The sequence below is a fragment of the Oryctolagus cuniculus genome, chromosome 15 (assembly GCF_964237555.1).
Source record: "Oryctolagus cuniculus chromosome 15, mOryCun1.1, whole genome shotgun sequence".
Lineage (NCBI taxonomy): Eukaryota > Metazoa > Chordata > Mammalia > Lagomorpha > Leporidae > Oryctolagus > Oryctolagus cuniculus.
The window spans coordinates 33,834,083-33,850,940 of NC_091446.1; the positions used below are offsets into that span (position 1 = coordinate 33,834,083).

A 16,858-nucleotide genomic window follows, 5' to 3' on the forward strand; every position below is an offset into this window, starting at 1 on the left:
AGCAGGGACTAGAACTGGCACCTATATGAGATGCCGGTGCTTGAGGCCAGGGCTTTAACCCACTGCGCCACAGCGCCGGCCCCCCACATGTCTTTACAGAGGAAAACCCTCAGCTGAATCATCTGACTGCTACTTCTGCTTCTGACATTTGAGAAGCCACTTATGGCAGATGCCAAGGGGTGCCTATTCCAGAGCCATCCCCCGTCTTCCTTGCTTCCAGAATCTTGATTTTTGCCTAGGTAGAAGGAAACAGAAAGACTCCCCAGTGGATGAATAATAATTTGTCAAAACCAATCATATTAATCCATTTCTCTTTATCATAGGTTGGTTTGGAGGTGTGCATTTTACCAAGTTCTGGGCAACAGGATTTGAACAGATGTGTGTTAGCACTTCTGCACAATGGGAGAGAGATGCATGCAACATAAGCCTCTGAACTGCTTTCCTACGTTGGCTTTTCATGTGAAGATGACACTTGAAGCAGTGGCTACCACAGAAGCACCACGGGAAGATCAAGAAGCAAGTGGAGAAGCTGATCCCAAGTCATGACATTGTTGAGCCACAGAACTAACCCTTAATTATTTACCTGGACTTATTATTCTGTGCAAGGAAAAGAAATCCTATTATTTAAATCCTTTGTAGCCACATACTCTATAACTTGGAACCAAAATCATCCCTTTGTTTCATAAACTTACCCCAAAATGCCCTTGAAGTGATGGCAAGAAAACCCCATTGAAGGCACACTGAGAGTAAGGGCAGTTACTGGTATTGAAGAGCTCTTGGATACTTTCATGGCATCGTTGATAGTCTCCAACACCTTGAATTTGGAACTGATGGAATGGAAGTGTCTTCTCAAATCTCTTGGTACAGGGGGTCCTGTAAAGGTCACTTATGTTCACTACCCTTTCATATCCAGGGTGGAAGCACGGGTCTTTAAGGATTCCATTACTTGTATCCTAAATGGAAAAATCAATTGAAGGCATCACGTGTGAATGTTTGGGGTACAAAAGGAACAGTCTGACTTTAACAATGCATATGTATTTTATAACATCCCAGCACTTAGCCCTGACATCAATATGTCCATGCCCTGTCCTTTTCATCCGTGGGAATAAGTAAAAAAAAAAAAAGAAGAAGAAGAGGAAAGAGGGAAGAGGGAAGAGGAAGAGGAGGAGGAGGAGGAGGAGGAAGAAGAAGAAAGAGGGAAGAGGAAGAAGAGGAGGAGGAAGAGGAGGAGGAAGAGGAGGAGGAAGAAGAGGAGGAGGAGGAGGAAGAAGAGGAGGAGGAGGAGGAAGAAGAGGAAGAGGAGGAGGAGGAAGAGGAAGAGGAGGAGGAGGAGGAGGAGGAAGAGGAGGAGGAAGAGGAGGAGGAGGAAGAGGAAGAAGAGGAAGAGGAGGAGGAAGAGGAAGAAGAGGAGGAGGAGGAGGAAGAGGAAGAAGAAGAGGAAGAGGAGGAAGAGGAAGAGGAAGAAGAAGAAGAGGAGGAGGAAGAGGAAGAAGAGGAAGAGGAAGAGGAAGAGGAAGAAGAAGAAGAAGAAGAAGAAGAAGAAGAAGAAGAAGAAGAAGGTGGTTTGTATAACAGGCACCAGAAGTAGTTTCAGATATAAATGTATTTGTCTATTTATAGACTGTCCATGTAGTGAAAACAGGGCCCAGAAATGCCATTAGTCTGGAATGTCCCTTGTGCTTAGTCCCGACCGCATAGATCAGAAGCAGATTCACAATGAAAACTTTTAAGACTCTCAAAATGTTGAGCCTGAGAGTAGTTTCCCAGTAGCCTTCATACAGTACCCTTCTCTACTCCTCAAGGAGAGAATCAGGAGCTCCAAGAGCTGGCAGGGCCCTTAGGTCATTTACGCCAGCAGTATCAAAATGTTTTGGTAGGGTTTTCTCTGGTATTTTTTTTATTTCTAAACTTTGGATTAACATGTAATACTTGTACTTTTTTAAGGGATACATGAAACATTTCAGTAATTATTCATAGCTTAAACTGACCATACCAGGCAATCAGCCCTTCCATTTCCTTATCTTTTCTTTGTATAGAGATACCTGCACTCTATGTACATTTTAGCACCATTTACAATAGCCAAGATATGGAATGAAGCTGGGTTTCCATCACTGGATGAATGCATAAAGAAAATGTGATAGATATAGATATATACATATATATATATATAATGGAATATTTTTCTGCCTTAAAAAGGATAATATCTGGACATTTTCAGCAAAATGAATGGAACTGGAGATCATATGTTAAGTGAAATAAGTCAGACATAGCCAAATATCACATGGCCTCTTTTATATTTCTGTGTGAACGTGTGTGTATGTGTGTGTGTATACGGATAAACATTTGATCTAAATGTAAAAGATTACTAGAGGCCAGGCAGGGAGCGAGGGAGGGGATAAGAGAGATTGGATAATGGATGCCAAAACACAGTACGGTGGAAGTAACGGGTTCTGGTATTTTGCAGTACAGCAGGGTGACTATGGCTCATCGTGACATATTATATTCTGTGTCAAAGTGGTTTTTTATACAACTACAAGAGAAGAAAAGGGTTTGCTGTGGTAAGAAGCTTGGTGGAGCTTTGAGGTTCAGTGGGCATCTCTCTGTAGCCCCCACTCGTGGTTGTCAGAACCAGAGGGTGCCTTGGAAGAGCAAAGAATTGGTTGTCTTTTCAGTAGCGATGGATGTAACACCCTCACTCTGTTTGTCAGGGTGTGCCTAGTACTTGCATGACATTCAGAATGTTTAACTTTTCTTGCCTTCAAAAAATGCAGAAAGCATCTGGGGACAAGATTTCAAGTGTTGATAAATTCTGTTTACTTTCTGAAGTGCTTTTTTTTGTCAATCCTATTCTCCAGGTCAAATCTAACAATCTGTTTCCTGTAATGTGTAGGAAAGAGAAATTAAAAAGTAGTCTAGACAGGTTTATAAATTGCAGTGTTCTGCCTTCCTCCCTCTCCAATAGTACTCCAGCATGTAACTTCCATTATCAACTTCACAGGGGTGAGAAATTAATTCTTAAGAGAGGCTCTGAGTGGTGTCCTTGGAGATAGTACAGTAAACAAACAAAGGAGGGGAAGTGTTTGGATGGAATCATTGACAGGGGTCGACCAGATGTATGATAGTCTGCCTGAAAAGATTTGGAAAGTACAATAACCAACTTCAGACCAATTACTGAATTATAAAGAGAAAACAACAGGATGTGGGGGCTGGAAGCCCAGATGTGGGAAGGGCAGGGCTGGATTCAGTTATACTTGCCTCAATGTCCTTGGCCAGTTTCTGCAAGAGTGCTTGATCCTTCCCATAGCACAAGAAGCTGTGTGTGTATACGTTGTAGTCCCTGCCATAGAGGCGAAATTGCAAAGAGTTGTCTGGGGACTCAATAGTTTCATTACTTGGGGGCACAAAAGTGATTTGTGTAGAGGCTCCCCCAAGGTCCAGAGCTCCATAGGTTTGTTTCTCTTCTTCATGTGAGACCAGACCATACCAACTTGATTTCTGAAAGAGAGGACAGTCACCAGCACAAGAAGCCTCTTGGCATCCTGCTTTCAACACTATTTCTTGGACTCAGGAACTTCCTAAGGCAAAGAAGCAGGGGCAGAAAGGTGAGACAAAGCTCACTGGAGGTTTCTGAGTCTGCATCAAATTAACAGGAAGAAAAGAGAGGCTTCAAAGAGAGCTCAGATGGCAGCAGCACAGTAGAATAGCAGATATGTCCAGTAGTATCACAGGGCATCTCAATTCAACTCTCCACTCACCTGCTCACTAACTGTGAGACCCTGGATAGAATAAGTGCCCTCTTTCAATATCATTTGGGACTCTAATCTAGAGATAATAAGAAAGCTTCATACTATTGTTCTGAGGATGAAGTCAAACAGCACAGGAAAAGTGCTTAGCACAGCACAAGACATACAGAACTAGGCAAATATTAGCAACTCTGAATAACAGAATTTTACTTTCCTCTATATCCCCTTAAAGTACAAATACGGCTTCTTATCCGCCAATAGTAGATGTTCTCATAAGAGAATTATGCCTCTAGAGAATCTTACAAAAGTGGGAGTACATTCTTTCACTCATTCATTCTAGCTAGTGGCACAAGCACTGCCTGTGGTAAGCAATGGCCATGTTCTACAAAAAGCCACTTCCAAGGGTGCTGTGAGTTATTCACCTGAGGGAAATTTCCCATAAGATAGTTGATGGTAATCCAGCCATAGGCACCTTCCTCTTGGCCAGTGATGATCCGGGCACCCTGGAAGTCAAAGGGGTACTCGTCGAGGGTCTTCGACACCATATCCAGGATCTTGTCTGCCACTGTTTCACTTTCATCCCTACACAAAGGAAGAGCTGAAGCTATCATTTTTGTTTCAGTAATTCTACCTTCCCACTTCAGCTAGGACTTCCGCTCAGTGTTCCTAGGAAGTAAACACTGGAATAAGCAGAGAGATGGGGCTCCCTAAATATGACTGTCAGAGGAACCCTCCTTTGGGATGAGACAAGACCAATCTTTTAACTCACTCCTCTCTCTCTCAGAAACCAAATCTTTCTGATCCTTGTATAGGTTGGTCTTATTAAAATGCCATTTTCATTCTACTGTTTTCTGGCTCAAAAAGTTGATAACAGTTCATAAAATTACTATGGTGGTAGTGGTAGCCAGCATTGTTTTATCACAACACCTAGTGCTGATGTGTGCTATATTAGTCATTACTGGTGGCTCCCACATGACTATACAGTTCTGCTGAGGTTTCAACTAGGGCTCTGGTAGAAATAAGGTAGAAAATGACCTCAGGCAAGTACCCAACTTCCTCTTCTGCCAGACTCAGGAAATCCTTATATTTTTCCCTGGTTCTTGGGTCAGCTTGAGGCCTTGAGGTCTAAAGAAAGAGTCTTTCCGGGTTGTCATAATAAAGATGGAATGAATTGCCTCCAAGATCGAGGCTATGCAATACTGAGGGCTTCGGAGTGACAGGATGCTACTTCCAACTTGGATTAGAGCCCTGTAATCTCTTGTCCTAATGGCTTCCTACTGTATGCCTAGCTGTTATCCCTAGCCTTCCTCACTTTGATTCATCTTCTCTACCAGTGTCACCTGTTGTGTAACAAACTTTGATGGCTTCCCCACTATCTCCAAGATTGCCCCCAAAATTCCTAGCATGGGCCATTGTGATCTGGACCCAGCCTTCTCAGAATCCCACATAGAACTCCAGCTCTACCACTTACTAGGAATGTGACTTCAGGTGAGTTAACAACATTTGTAAGCCACAGCCTTTTTCTCTGGTTAATGACAGTTAATAATTCTTATTTCATAGAGTTGTTGTGATGGTTAAACAACTGCCTAGCACAGTGCTAAGTTCACAGCAAGGGCTCAATAACTATGAGCTGCTATGATTGTTACAACTTTTTTAAGAAAGATTTATTTATTTGAGCCGGCGCCATGGCTCAATAGGCTAATCCTCCACCTTGCGGCGCCGGCACACCGGGTTCTAGTCCCGGTCGGGGCCCCGGATTCTGTCCCGGTTGCCCCTCTTCCAGGCCAGCTCTCTGCTATGGCCAGGGAGTGCAGTGGAGGATGGCCCAGGTGCTTGGGCCCTGCACCCCATGGGAGACCAGGAAAAGCACCTGGATCCTGGCTCCTGCCATCGGATCAGCGCAGTGCGCCGGCTGCAGCGGCGGCCATTGGAGGGTGAACCAACGGCAAAGGAAGACCTTTCTCTCTCTGTCTCTCTCTCTCACTGTCCACTCTGCCTATCAAAAAACAATAAAAAAAAAAAGAAAGATTTATTTATTTGAAAGACAGAGTTACAGAGAGAGGTAGAGACAGAGAGAGAGGTCTTCCATCCGCTGGTTCACTCCCCAGTTGGCTGCAATGGCTGCAGCTGTGCCGATCTGAAGCCAGGAGCCAGGAGCCTCCTCCGGGTCTCCCACGTGGGTGCACGGGCCCAAAGACTTGGGTCATCATTTACTGCTTTCCCAGGCCATAGCAGAGAGCTGGATCAGAAGTGGAACAGCTGGGACTAGAACCAGCGCCCATATGGGATGCCGGCACTTCAGGCCAGTGCCTTAACCCTCTGCACCACAGCGCCCACCCCTATGGTTAGGATTTTATAACACACAGAACTGTGCAGAACTATTTACTTTCCTTTGAATACACCCTGATCTCTCATGTTTCCCCACCTTTGAACATTCATTAGAAATCAGGCTCCATGTAGCCAGGGACATCGTCTTGTTCAAAGCTGTCTCCCCAGCACTTAAAAGAGTCCCTGACACATAACAGGTGCTGAAAGAAGAGCTGGTTGCTGAACACATGCTGTCTTCTCGGCCTGTAGTGCCTTCCCCCAGCCTCCAACTTGTCCTCTGTGATTAAGCGCATGTATATTCCTCTCTGGTAAGTCTTCTAGGTCTGCTTTCATCTTACAAAGGGCCCAATGTGCTCCCATGGCAAGTCTGAACACTCCTCTATTAAAGAATTAATCTGAGGGCCTGGTTCAAGTTCTGGCTCCTCTGCTTCCAAGCTAGCTTTCTGCTAATGTGCACACTGAGAGGCAGTAGGTGATGGTTCAAGTGCTTGGGTTCTGGATATCCACAAGGGAGACCCAGACTGAATTTTAGACTTCTGGCTTCAGACTGGCCCAGCCCTAGATGTTGTAGGCATTTGGGGAATGAATCAGCGGATAGAAGATCACGTTCTCTCTCTCTTAATCTTCCTGCCTTTCAAATAAAATAAAAATAAATAAATAACAACTTAAAAAAAAAACTCATCACCTTGTATAGAAATTCTGATTTCCTTGAGGGCCAAGTCACCTAATTTTATATTCAAAGACAGAGTAAGCAGAACCAACCCTTAGGGCATTCTGGTCTGGCTGAAAAGTCCATGAGAGCATTTCAGGCATGGGAAGCCAAGACACTGTGGGTAAAAATGTCCTACATGAAGGACATCAGTGGTGAGACTCCAGTGGAAAGAAGGGGTCATCAAAGAAGGAAGTAGTTTTCTCTGAAAGGAGGAGACAATTCCCACTCTGCTTATGACCTTGTCTAAATACTGACAGAGTTCGTGGATTCAAAAGGCTTCCATAGCCTAGGCAGCTCATATCAAGAGCCTCGGGTGATCACTGACATCATACATAACAGTATTGTTAAATTAACAACAGGAGTCACTGTGCACTAACTTTCCATGTAGGACCTCTGTCCTCAAAGAGTTGTATTATAATTATGTCTAAGTGCTCACAAAAGATGTATCACTCTTGGGTGCTTCTTTAAATTTAATTAAGTTTATTTAGAAAAAAAAGAAGTGAAATTAACTTCAAGATGCAAAGACTTTGAACAACCCCTGTCTCCACTGCTGAAGAACAGTTTTTTTGTGTGCAAATTATTGAACACTTTACTTAGTATAGAGTTGGTCTTCTGTGTATAAAGTTAATCAAAAATGTATCTTAGTGGAGAATGGGACTGGGAATGGGAAAGTGAGGAGGAGGTGTGGGAGTTGGAGTGGGAGGGCAGGTATGGTGGGAAGAATCGCTATATTCCTAAAATTGTACTTATGAAATGCATGAAGTTCATATTCCTTAAATAAAAGGTTTCTTTGGGGGAAAAAAAAAACAAAGACAGAGTAAGGTACTCAACACACTGAATAAATGAAAGAGGAACAAAAGGACAAACGATGCACACAGGTGCCCATGAACATGTGCTAGTGGTGATTATTCGTCTTGAGATAACTCTTGAGTGACTTCTGGTGCTCCTCCTCTCAGAGGTTGATTGGCTAAATCTCTTGCCCCAAATTCCAGTGTACATAGTTTAGTCTTCTTCTGAGGCTCCCTCCCCATTGAATTCCTCATGGGATGATAGGCAAAAGGTCTTTTATTTTTACATTCTTAAAATCACCCCATTATACATACTAAAAGTTGGGGAATTTTACTTGCCTATTGAAATTTTCTTTCTTAGGTATGGACTTTGGGATTTTTAGAATTCGGTGTGTTACATAAATGAGACCAAGAGTCTGCTAATAATAATAGATAGAATTAAAAAGGAGAGAACGATCCAACATGGGAATCAGGCCTCACAGCATACTCATACAATGACAAACACCCTAAACAGCACGCTGGCCTCAAAATCAGCCCTTAAGACATTTGTATCTGGCTAAAAAGCCCATGAGAGCATTTCAGACATGGAAAACTGAGACATTGTGGCAAAAAATGACCTACATGAAGGATCTCTGTGAGTGAGATCCCGTTGTAAAGAATGGGCCATCAAAGAAGGAAGTACATTTCTCTGAAGGGAGGAGAGAAATTCCACTTTGCTTACAGCCTTGTCTTAATAAAGTCAGAGTTTGTGGACTCAAGAGGTTTCCAGCAAGACCCCTACCTTACACCTTACACAAAAATCCACTCAACATGGATTAAAGATCTAAATCTACGACCCGACACCATCAAATTATTAGAGAACATTGGAGAAACCCTGCAAGATATAGGCACAGGCAAAGACTTCTTGGAAAATACCCTAGTGGCACAGGCAGTCAAAGCCAAAATTAACAATTGGGATTGCGTCAAATTCAGAAGTTTCTGTACTGCAAAAGAAACAGTCAGGAAAGTGAAGAGGTAATCGACAGAATGGGGAAAATATTTGCAAACTATGCAACTGATAACAGATTAACAACCAGAATCTATGAAGAGATCAAGAAACTCCACATCAACAAAACAAACAACCCACTTAAGAGATGGCCAAGAACCTCAATAGACATTTTTCAAAACAGGAAATCCAAATGGCCAACAGGCACATGAAAAAATGTTCAAGATCACTAGCAATAAGGGAAATGCAAATCAAAACCACAATGAGGTTTCACCACACCCTGGTTAGAATGGCTCACATACAGAAATCTACCAACAACAGATGCTGGTGAGGATGTGGGGAAAAAGGGACACTAACCCACTGTTGGTGGGAATGCAAACTGGTCAAGCCACTATGCAAGTCAGTCTGGAGATTCCTCAGAAACCTGAATATAACCCTACCATACAACCCAGCCATCCCACTCCTTGGAATTTATCCAAAGGAAATTAAATTGGCAAACAAAAAAGCTTTCTGCACCTTAATGTTTATTGCAGCCCAATTCACAATAGCTAAGACCTGGAATCAACCCAAATGCCCATCAACAGTAGACTGGATAAAGAAATTATGGCACATGTACTCTACAGAATACTATACAGCAGTAAAAAAAAAAAAAAAAAAAAAAAAAAAAAAAAAAAAAAACAAAAAACAATGACATCCGGTCATTTGCAACAAAATGGAGGAATCTGGAAAACATCATGCTGAGTGAAATAAGCCAGTCCCAAAGAGACAAATATCATATGTTCTCCCTGATCGGTGACAACTAACCGAGCACCAAAAAGGAAACCTGGTGAAGTTAAATGGACACTATGAGAAACAGTGACTTGATCAGCCCTTGTCCTGAGTGTTGATGAACAACTTAATACTTTAGCACTTTTAGTATTTTTTGTTGTTCTAATTAATACTAATTTTTAACTCTTTAATTAACATACAATTATTCTTAGGTGTTTAAACTTAACTGAAAAGTGACCTCTGTTAAATATAAGAGTGGGAATAAGAGAGGGAGGAGATGGACAATTTGGGACATGCTCAATCGGACTTGCCCCAAATGGCAGAGTTAGAAACGTGCCAGGGGATTCCAATTCAATCCCATCAAGGTGGCATGTACCAATGCCATCTCACTAGTCCAAGTGATCAGTTTCAGTTCACAATTGATCATAATGATAAGATTAAGAGTCAAAGGGATCACACAAACAAGACCAGTGTCTGCAAATACTAACTGATAGACTTAAAAAGGAGAGAACGATCCAACATGGGAAGCAGGATACACAGCAGACTCATAGAATGGCAGATGTCCTAAACAGCACTCTGGCCTCAGAATCAACCCTTAAGGCATTCAGATATGGCTGAAGAGCCCATGAGAATATTTTAGGCATGGCAAGCCAAGATACTCTGAAAAAAAAAAAAAAAAAAACTAAATGAAAGATCTCTGCGAGTGAGATCCCAGTGGAAAGAATGGGCCATCAAAGATGGAGGTACCTTTCTCTGAAGGGAGGAGAGAACTTCCACTTTGACTATGGTCTTGTCAAAATATGATCAGAGTTTGCAAACTCAAGGCTTCCAAAGCCTTAGCAACTCATGACAAGAGCCTAGGGTGATTACTGATGCCATAAACAAGAGTGTCAATTGTTAAGTTAACAACAGGAGTCACTGTGCACTTATTCCCCATGTAGGATCTCTGTCCTTAATGTGTTATACAATGTGAATTAATGCTATAACTTGTGCTCAAACATTATTTTATACTTTGTGTTTCTGTGTGGATCCAAACTGTTGAAATCTTTACTTAATATATACTAAACTGATCTTCTGTATATAAAGATAATTGAAAATGAATCTTGATGTGAATGGAATGGGAGGGAGAGCGGGAGATGGAGGGTTGCAAGTGGGAGGGAAGTTATGAGGGGGGGGGTGATCACTATAATCCAAAAGCTGTACTTTGGAAATTATATTTATTAAATAAAAGTTTAAAAAAAGAGGCTTCCATAGCTTTGGCAGGTCATGACAAGAGCTTCGGGTGATCACTGACGTCATAAATATGAGTGTCAACTGTTAAATCAACAACAGGCGTCACTGTGCACTTGCTCCTCATGTAGGATCTCTGTCCTCAATGTGCTGTACTAGAACTAATGGTAAAACTAGTCTTCAAGCAGTACTAATACTTTGTGGGTCTGTGTGGGTGCAAACTGTGGAAATCTCTACTTAGTACAGAGCTGATCTTCTGTATATAAAGAGAATTACAAAGGAAAGTTAATGAAGAATGGGATGGGAGAGGGAGTAGGAGGTGCGATAATTTGGGGGTGGGAAGGTGGATATGGGGGGAAGAACCTCTATAATCCAGAAGTTGTACTTATGAAATTTATATTTATTAAATAAAATCTTTCTATAAAAAAAGAATTTGGTGTGTTAGGGAAGAATGGTCCTTGTGTATCGTTTCAGAGGCCCTAGCACTGCCAGGCCTCCTTGTGTCTACATGCTGCTGACCTGAGCAACCGCATGCCTGCTGTAGCTCCCAGGTAAACAGGTGTCTCTTGGTGCTGGGAGATTGGAACCACTTCCCTGGATCTTTCCATGCATGCAGCCAGGTAAGTTTTTATTTCATCTACTTTCTGGGCATATTTTGAGATTCCAAGACCTAGGGAAAGAGGTAGAAGATGGTGACAATCTTTAAAAAAAAAAGAAAATACCTTGACAATATTGAAACAAAATACGTTTTCCGAGATAACACAAGAAAACAATTTCTTGATGTGATGTATATTAGGCTTGTTGGACTTAGAGGGTAACTCATCGGACCTGGCCTTGGTAAAACTTGATTTCCTAACATCAGGCTGGTCAGGATTACATAGCTATTTAGTGGCAGGTGTTCTATCTTTTCAGTCTGTTTGATGTTCAATAACTTTGCCACTGGATGGCGCAATTTCATATTCAATTGCATAATTTCACAGGCGGCATCTTCAGAAAGTTTATGGAAAATGTGTATTACGAAAAAACTCATAGAAAGCTACTATACTACTATGGAAGCATTAGCTGCTTGTGAAGTTTCTTAACAAAGTTCTAATTAAGAACAAAAGTTCCTAGATGACCTAAAATGACATTTAGAACAAAAAAATAAGCACCAGACACATTAACTTACTGAAAAGACAGAACACCTACCACTAAACAGCTATGTAATCCCGACCAGTACCCTAAAACTTCTGAGGTGTAGTTTCTTTGTTAAAAAGAAAGCAAAATCCATGTTCCCCCAGTGAATGTTCCACTCCAACATTGTTCTTCCTAGTAAAACTGTTTTTCCAGTTTTAGAGCAAAACTAACTGTTGCTATGGAGAGGATTGGAGCCAAGATTCCTTAAGTTTTTTGAGTTCAACACTCAACAGTTTCATCTCACATTTAAATAAATATCACACCATCAGTGTTTCATAGCAAGTATTTCCTTAAAGAAAATTATTCAAGTAAGTTATCCAGATACTTCACAGGTTTTCAGACAGCCTGTTTCCTGAACCAAAATTAGAAAATGAACTCCTAAGTAATCAACTCACTGTTTCAATTCAGAAAATCTGCCTTTAAGTATTTGATTAACTAGAGACTTCTCCCTTTTGAAAGGAGAATATAGTGCATTTGTTAAGCCAAACACTCATGGGATGAGTCTCAGAAGAAAGCCATCTGTAGGATTAAAAAAAAATTTTTTAAACAGAAGGCAGTGAATTAAATTTGAGGGGTATGATGGAATTCCAAAAAGTTCATGGAAAAATGAAATTAACGATGATGTGAATTTTCCATGAGTATTTTTAAGCCCCCTTGCAAAATCAGTAAAATGAGGGATTCAGACTTTAAGAAATATTAGAGGGTAGGTGTTTGGCATAGTGGTTAGATCAGTACTTCATATCTGAATGCCTGAGTTCTAAACCTGGCTCCAATCTTAATTCCAGCTTCCTGCAAATGCACACCCTGGGAGACAGCAGGTGATGACTCAAGTAGTTGGATCTCTGCCACCCACATAGGAAGCCCAGATTGAGGTCCTGACTCCTGGATTTAGCCTGGCCCACTCCTGGCAATTCTGGGCACTTGGGGAGTGAACCAGTGGATGGGAGATCCGTCTCTGTCTCTCTGCCTTTCATTTAAATCAAATAAATAAATAAATGTTAGAATATTGTCTCAGTATTAATGGGGTCAAAGTCTCAAGATATTAGGCTACTGGGTAGAATGCCTTGCTCTCTTTAAAACATTTACTCTCTACTATTTGATCAACAAACTACAAAAATCAGCGGACTCAACAGGCCCTTGAATTGGAAGTCAATTATCTTCTGGGACCTTGGTTGCCTTTTTGAATAAAAATAAAAAGTGGGTTCCTAGATTAAAAAGGCCAAAAGAGGAGCAGCATTTAGTCTAGAGTTTAGATACCTGTGTTAGGACCACCTCTCTGGTGCAGCAGGTTAAATCACTGACTGCAGTGCCAGCATCCCATCTGGGTGCTGCTTCGAATCCTGGATGCTTGACTCTCAGTCCCAGCTCCCTGCTAATGTGCCTGAGAAAACAGTGGAAAATGGCACAAATCCCTGGGCCCCTGCCACCCACGGGAGACCCTGGCTTTGGCATGGTCTAGCCCGGCTGTTTGGCTATTTGGGAAGTAAACAAGTGGATAGAAGATCGCTCTTTGTGTGTTTCTCCTTCTCTCTAACTCTGACTTTCAAATAAATAAATAAATCTTGAACTGTGTCCTAAGCCTGAGCACCTAAGTTTGATTCCTAGTGCTGATTTCTGACTCTAGCTTCTCACCAATACACATCTTTGAAAGAAGAGTGATGGCTAAATAATTTGGTTTCTGCCACCCAAATGAGGGACTTGGATTGCATTCCCAGCTTCTGGCTCTAGCCCTGGCCTAGCCCCCAGCATTTAAAGAGTAAATCAACAGATAGGAGCTCTATCTGCCTGTTTGTCTCTCTCTCTCTCTCTCTCTCTCAGCCTCTCAAATCAAAAAAAAAAAAAAAAAAAAAAAAAAAGGACCATGAGAGATAAAGGTCAAAGAGATTATGGTACAATGTGGTGACGTCTGGAGGGACAACGGTCAACAATTCTAAGTTGCACTGTGACCTTGAAAGAAAACTAATGAGAAAAGAAATGTGTAATATAGTGCTTCAGGGTAGCAAAAGGCCGGAGTGCAGTCAGGAGATCTAGACTGTTGTCTGGGTTCTTTGCTACTTGAAGAGCACTAATTCTCCAGGTTTTTGTTTCCTTCTTGGCAAAACAAGAATTAAATGGTCCACAGGGTTTTTTACCCGTCCCCAATAGTCTACAATTTGTTCTTTCCTGCCTATACAGAGGTTAAAGACCTTCAAAAGGTTCTTTCATGTTGCAGATCAGAGTGGAAAGATTAAGAGCGAAGAGATACCCTGGACCAACCAAGGTAACATCACTTGAACACCTGTTAGAAATGCATTCTCAAGCCTCACCTCAGATATGCAGGCTCAGAAATCCTGGGGGGGTTAGGCACAGCATATGTGCATTAACCCCCTCCAAGTAGTTCTGACAGTGTCACATTGGAGAACTACTGGCTGGTACATGAGTTTGCAGTCAGGTATACTTTGCTTGGAATCCCAGTCCCATAATTTACTAGCTCAAGTTATCCAAATAAGTGCTACAATCTCTATCAATCTTGGTGTCCTCATTGTTTAAAAACTAGGAATGATACGGGTGGCATTGTGGTGCAGCAGGTCAAGCTGCCATTTGCAACATCAGCATCCCATACTGGAGTTCCAGTTTGAGTCCTGGCTGCTCTGCAGCCAATGCAGACCCCTGCTAATATGCCTGGGAAAGCAGCAGAAGATGGCCCAAGTAATGGGGCCCCTGCCACCCACATGCGGGACCTGGTTGGATCTGAGCATCTTCAGGGCTCTTGGCTTCAGTCCCAGCCCTTGTAGCCATTTGCAAAATGAACCTATAGGCAGAGATGTCTTTCTCTCTCTACTACTCTCACTCTATCTTTCAAATAAATAAAAATAAATTTTTTAAAAAAGAACAATAATGCGCATCTCAAAAGGAGATGTGAGAATTAAATAAAATTACAAAGTTCAGTTCATAGTTCATGATATACAGAAGTGTCCTGGTAATGGAAGCTACTATGACTAAGTTATTTTAAATTTGCTTATTCTACAAGGGATTACTCATTCAGGATTGATTTCAACATCATTTTCTGTAATATTAACAAAACAACAACAGCTCCACCATTCTTCACTTGGCTTCTTACACTTGAGCCTCTTTTTCCTCTTGTGTTCTGCTTGCCACAAACCTCTCATGTTCTTGTGCCCCAAATGCCTCCCCTTCTCTTTTTCTCCATCTTACCTTTCACCTTGCATTCTTCTAGCTGATGCACCACTCCTGTGTCATTCTCCTTTTCGGCTGGCCACTTATATATGTACAGACTTGTGTGGGAAGAGCCTGCGTCCAGCACGATTCCATACTGAGAGCAAAACAAGTAAAAAATGTATCAGTGCAGCATCGTTCTCCCTTACATTCAGCTTCCGACAGGAAGGAGACAGGGACAGTTCTCAGAAACGAGAGCGGAAAGTATTTTAATTTGAGGGGGAACCTGGGCAGAGATGAGTAGAGTTACCCTAGTCACAAGAGCTACCAGGATGTCAATTTCTGTAAACCACTCTCTTAATATTTACTTAGAAATACTCAGGCCTCACCCAGGGTGGGGTCTAAGCAGCAGTATTATTTGGAAGCTTGCTGGATGATTCTAATATACAGCCAGGATCCAGAGTCACATGCTCAAGTAGGTAAGACAACATGGAAGGAATAGAAAGCCATTAATCCAGTAGATCCTAAACTTGTCTACACACTGGAATCATGCGGGAGCTCCAATGGCCATGATTCCTGTGTCCAACCCCTAGATATTGTAATTTAACTGGTCTGGTATGTAGCCTGGGCTTTGGAATTTTTATAAGATCCCATGTGATTCTGATGCACAAATTTGGGAACCACCGGGTTAACTCACTGAGGGTCACACAGACATAATAAATATCTTCTTCTAATTTTAGCTCAGTAAATGTGGAGCTTATTTTAAAGAGACACAGAAAATACTAAGCCCACTTGGTTTTAAGTTATGAATAGAACTATAAAATTGTAATAAATGCACTAAAAATGTACCCAAACTTCATGTTTTAGCTCTGCAAAGGAGGAACAAAGAAAGAGAAAAATAGAAGAGAGAGAGAGAGAGAGAGAGAGAGAGAAAGAAAGATAGATGCAAGATGCATGCAAGGAGAAGGGAAAAAAAACGCATGAGAAAGTGGTGATCAGAGGAGAAAGAGAGGCTAGAGCAGCTTGTCCTACTCCCGAGCACATGACACGTCCCAGGCAGAGGCTGAAGGAAGCATTTTATGTGACTTACCTGACTTACCTCTCAGAACAGTTCTGTAAATTAGCTCTTATTTTAATCCATTAAATATAGTACAAAGTACAAAGAGGTTAAGTAATTTATTGAAGATACACGGTGAATGAGTAACAGAGCCTAGATCTGAATCACTCAAATGGGTCTTTTTAAGAACATTAAATAAGGGATAACTACAGAGCAGCAGGAAAATCTTTGTATATATTAATGAATTTTTGCATCTGTGCCAATCCGTATAATCAGTGCCAAGAACAAGACACATGGCGCCCTCTAGCACCCAGAAGGCTTTCTAGTATCCCCCTGGGGCAGTTTCCCCCAAGGGTGACAACTCTCTTGACCTCTATCACCACAGGTCAGTTTTTCCTGGTTTTGAACCCCAGTAACTGGACACACAGTGGCTCTGCTTTACATCCAGTGTCCTTCACATCTATCAGATGCACTCAAACTGTGTTAACAGTTCACTTTTGCCCACTGCTGGAAGTATCTCATTATTTGCATATACTGTATTTTCATCTTCTGGTGGACATTTGGGTTGTTTCCAGGTGAGGGCTATTGGGAATATAGCTGCCATGAACACTCTTGTACATTTCATTTGGGGAATATAAGCTCTCATTTGTTTTAGACATTTACACAGGAGGAGAATGCCAAATGCCCACTTAAATTGATAAACATCTTTGGTTACCTTCCTAGGCTCAATAAGTATGTGTGTAGGGGGAAGGGTATGATTGATGATATCTGCCATGGATTTGGAAACAGAGTATGATGGCATGTGTACTTTTTTTTTTTTCTTAAGCATTCCTATCTTAGAGAGAAACATGGAGGAAAGTAAATGAGGAGGCAAAAGGAAGAGAAACACAAAGGAGGCACTTCCGGAAATGTAAG

The 16,858-nt window shown here is 41.7% G+C and overlaps 1 protein-coding gene across 24 annotated transcripts in view; it reads right to left on the reverse strand.

The window, feature by feature from the left end:
- Window positions 1-16,858, reverse strand: part of ENTPD1 (ectonucleoside triphosphate diphosphohydrolase 1) — a 206,950-nt gene that overhangs the window by 64,060 nt on the left and 126,032 nt on the right. For all 24 annotated transcript variants that reach the window (XR_011382344.1, XR_011382345.1, XR_007911064.2 and 21 more), the window contains 5 exons: window positions 14,926-15,043; window positions 11,074-11,224; window positions 4,166-4,325; window positions 3,256-3,495; window positions 693-953 (listed from right to left, as the gene is read on the reverse strand). Coding sequence is in view for 18 of the 24 variants with exons in the window: in XM_051824023.2 (XP_051679983.2) it covers window positions 693-953; window positions 3,256-3,495; window positions 4,166-4,325; window positions 11,074-11,224; window positions 14,926-15,043 (930 nt within the window). In the remaining 6 variants the exon portion in view is untranslated. The remainder of the gene's footprint in view (window positions 1-692; window positions 954-3,255; window positions 3,496-4,165; window positions 4,326-11,073; window positions 11,225-14,925; window positions 15,044-16,858) is intronic.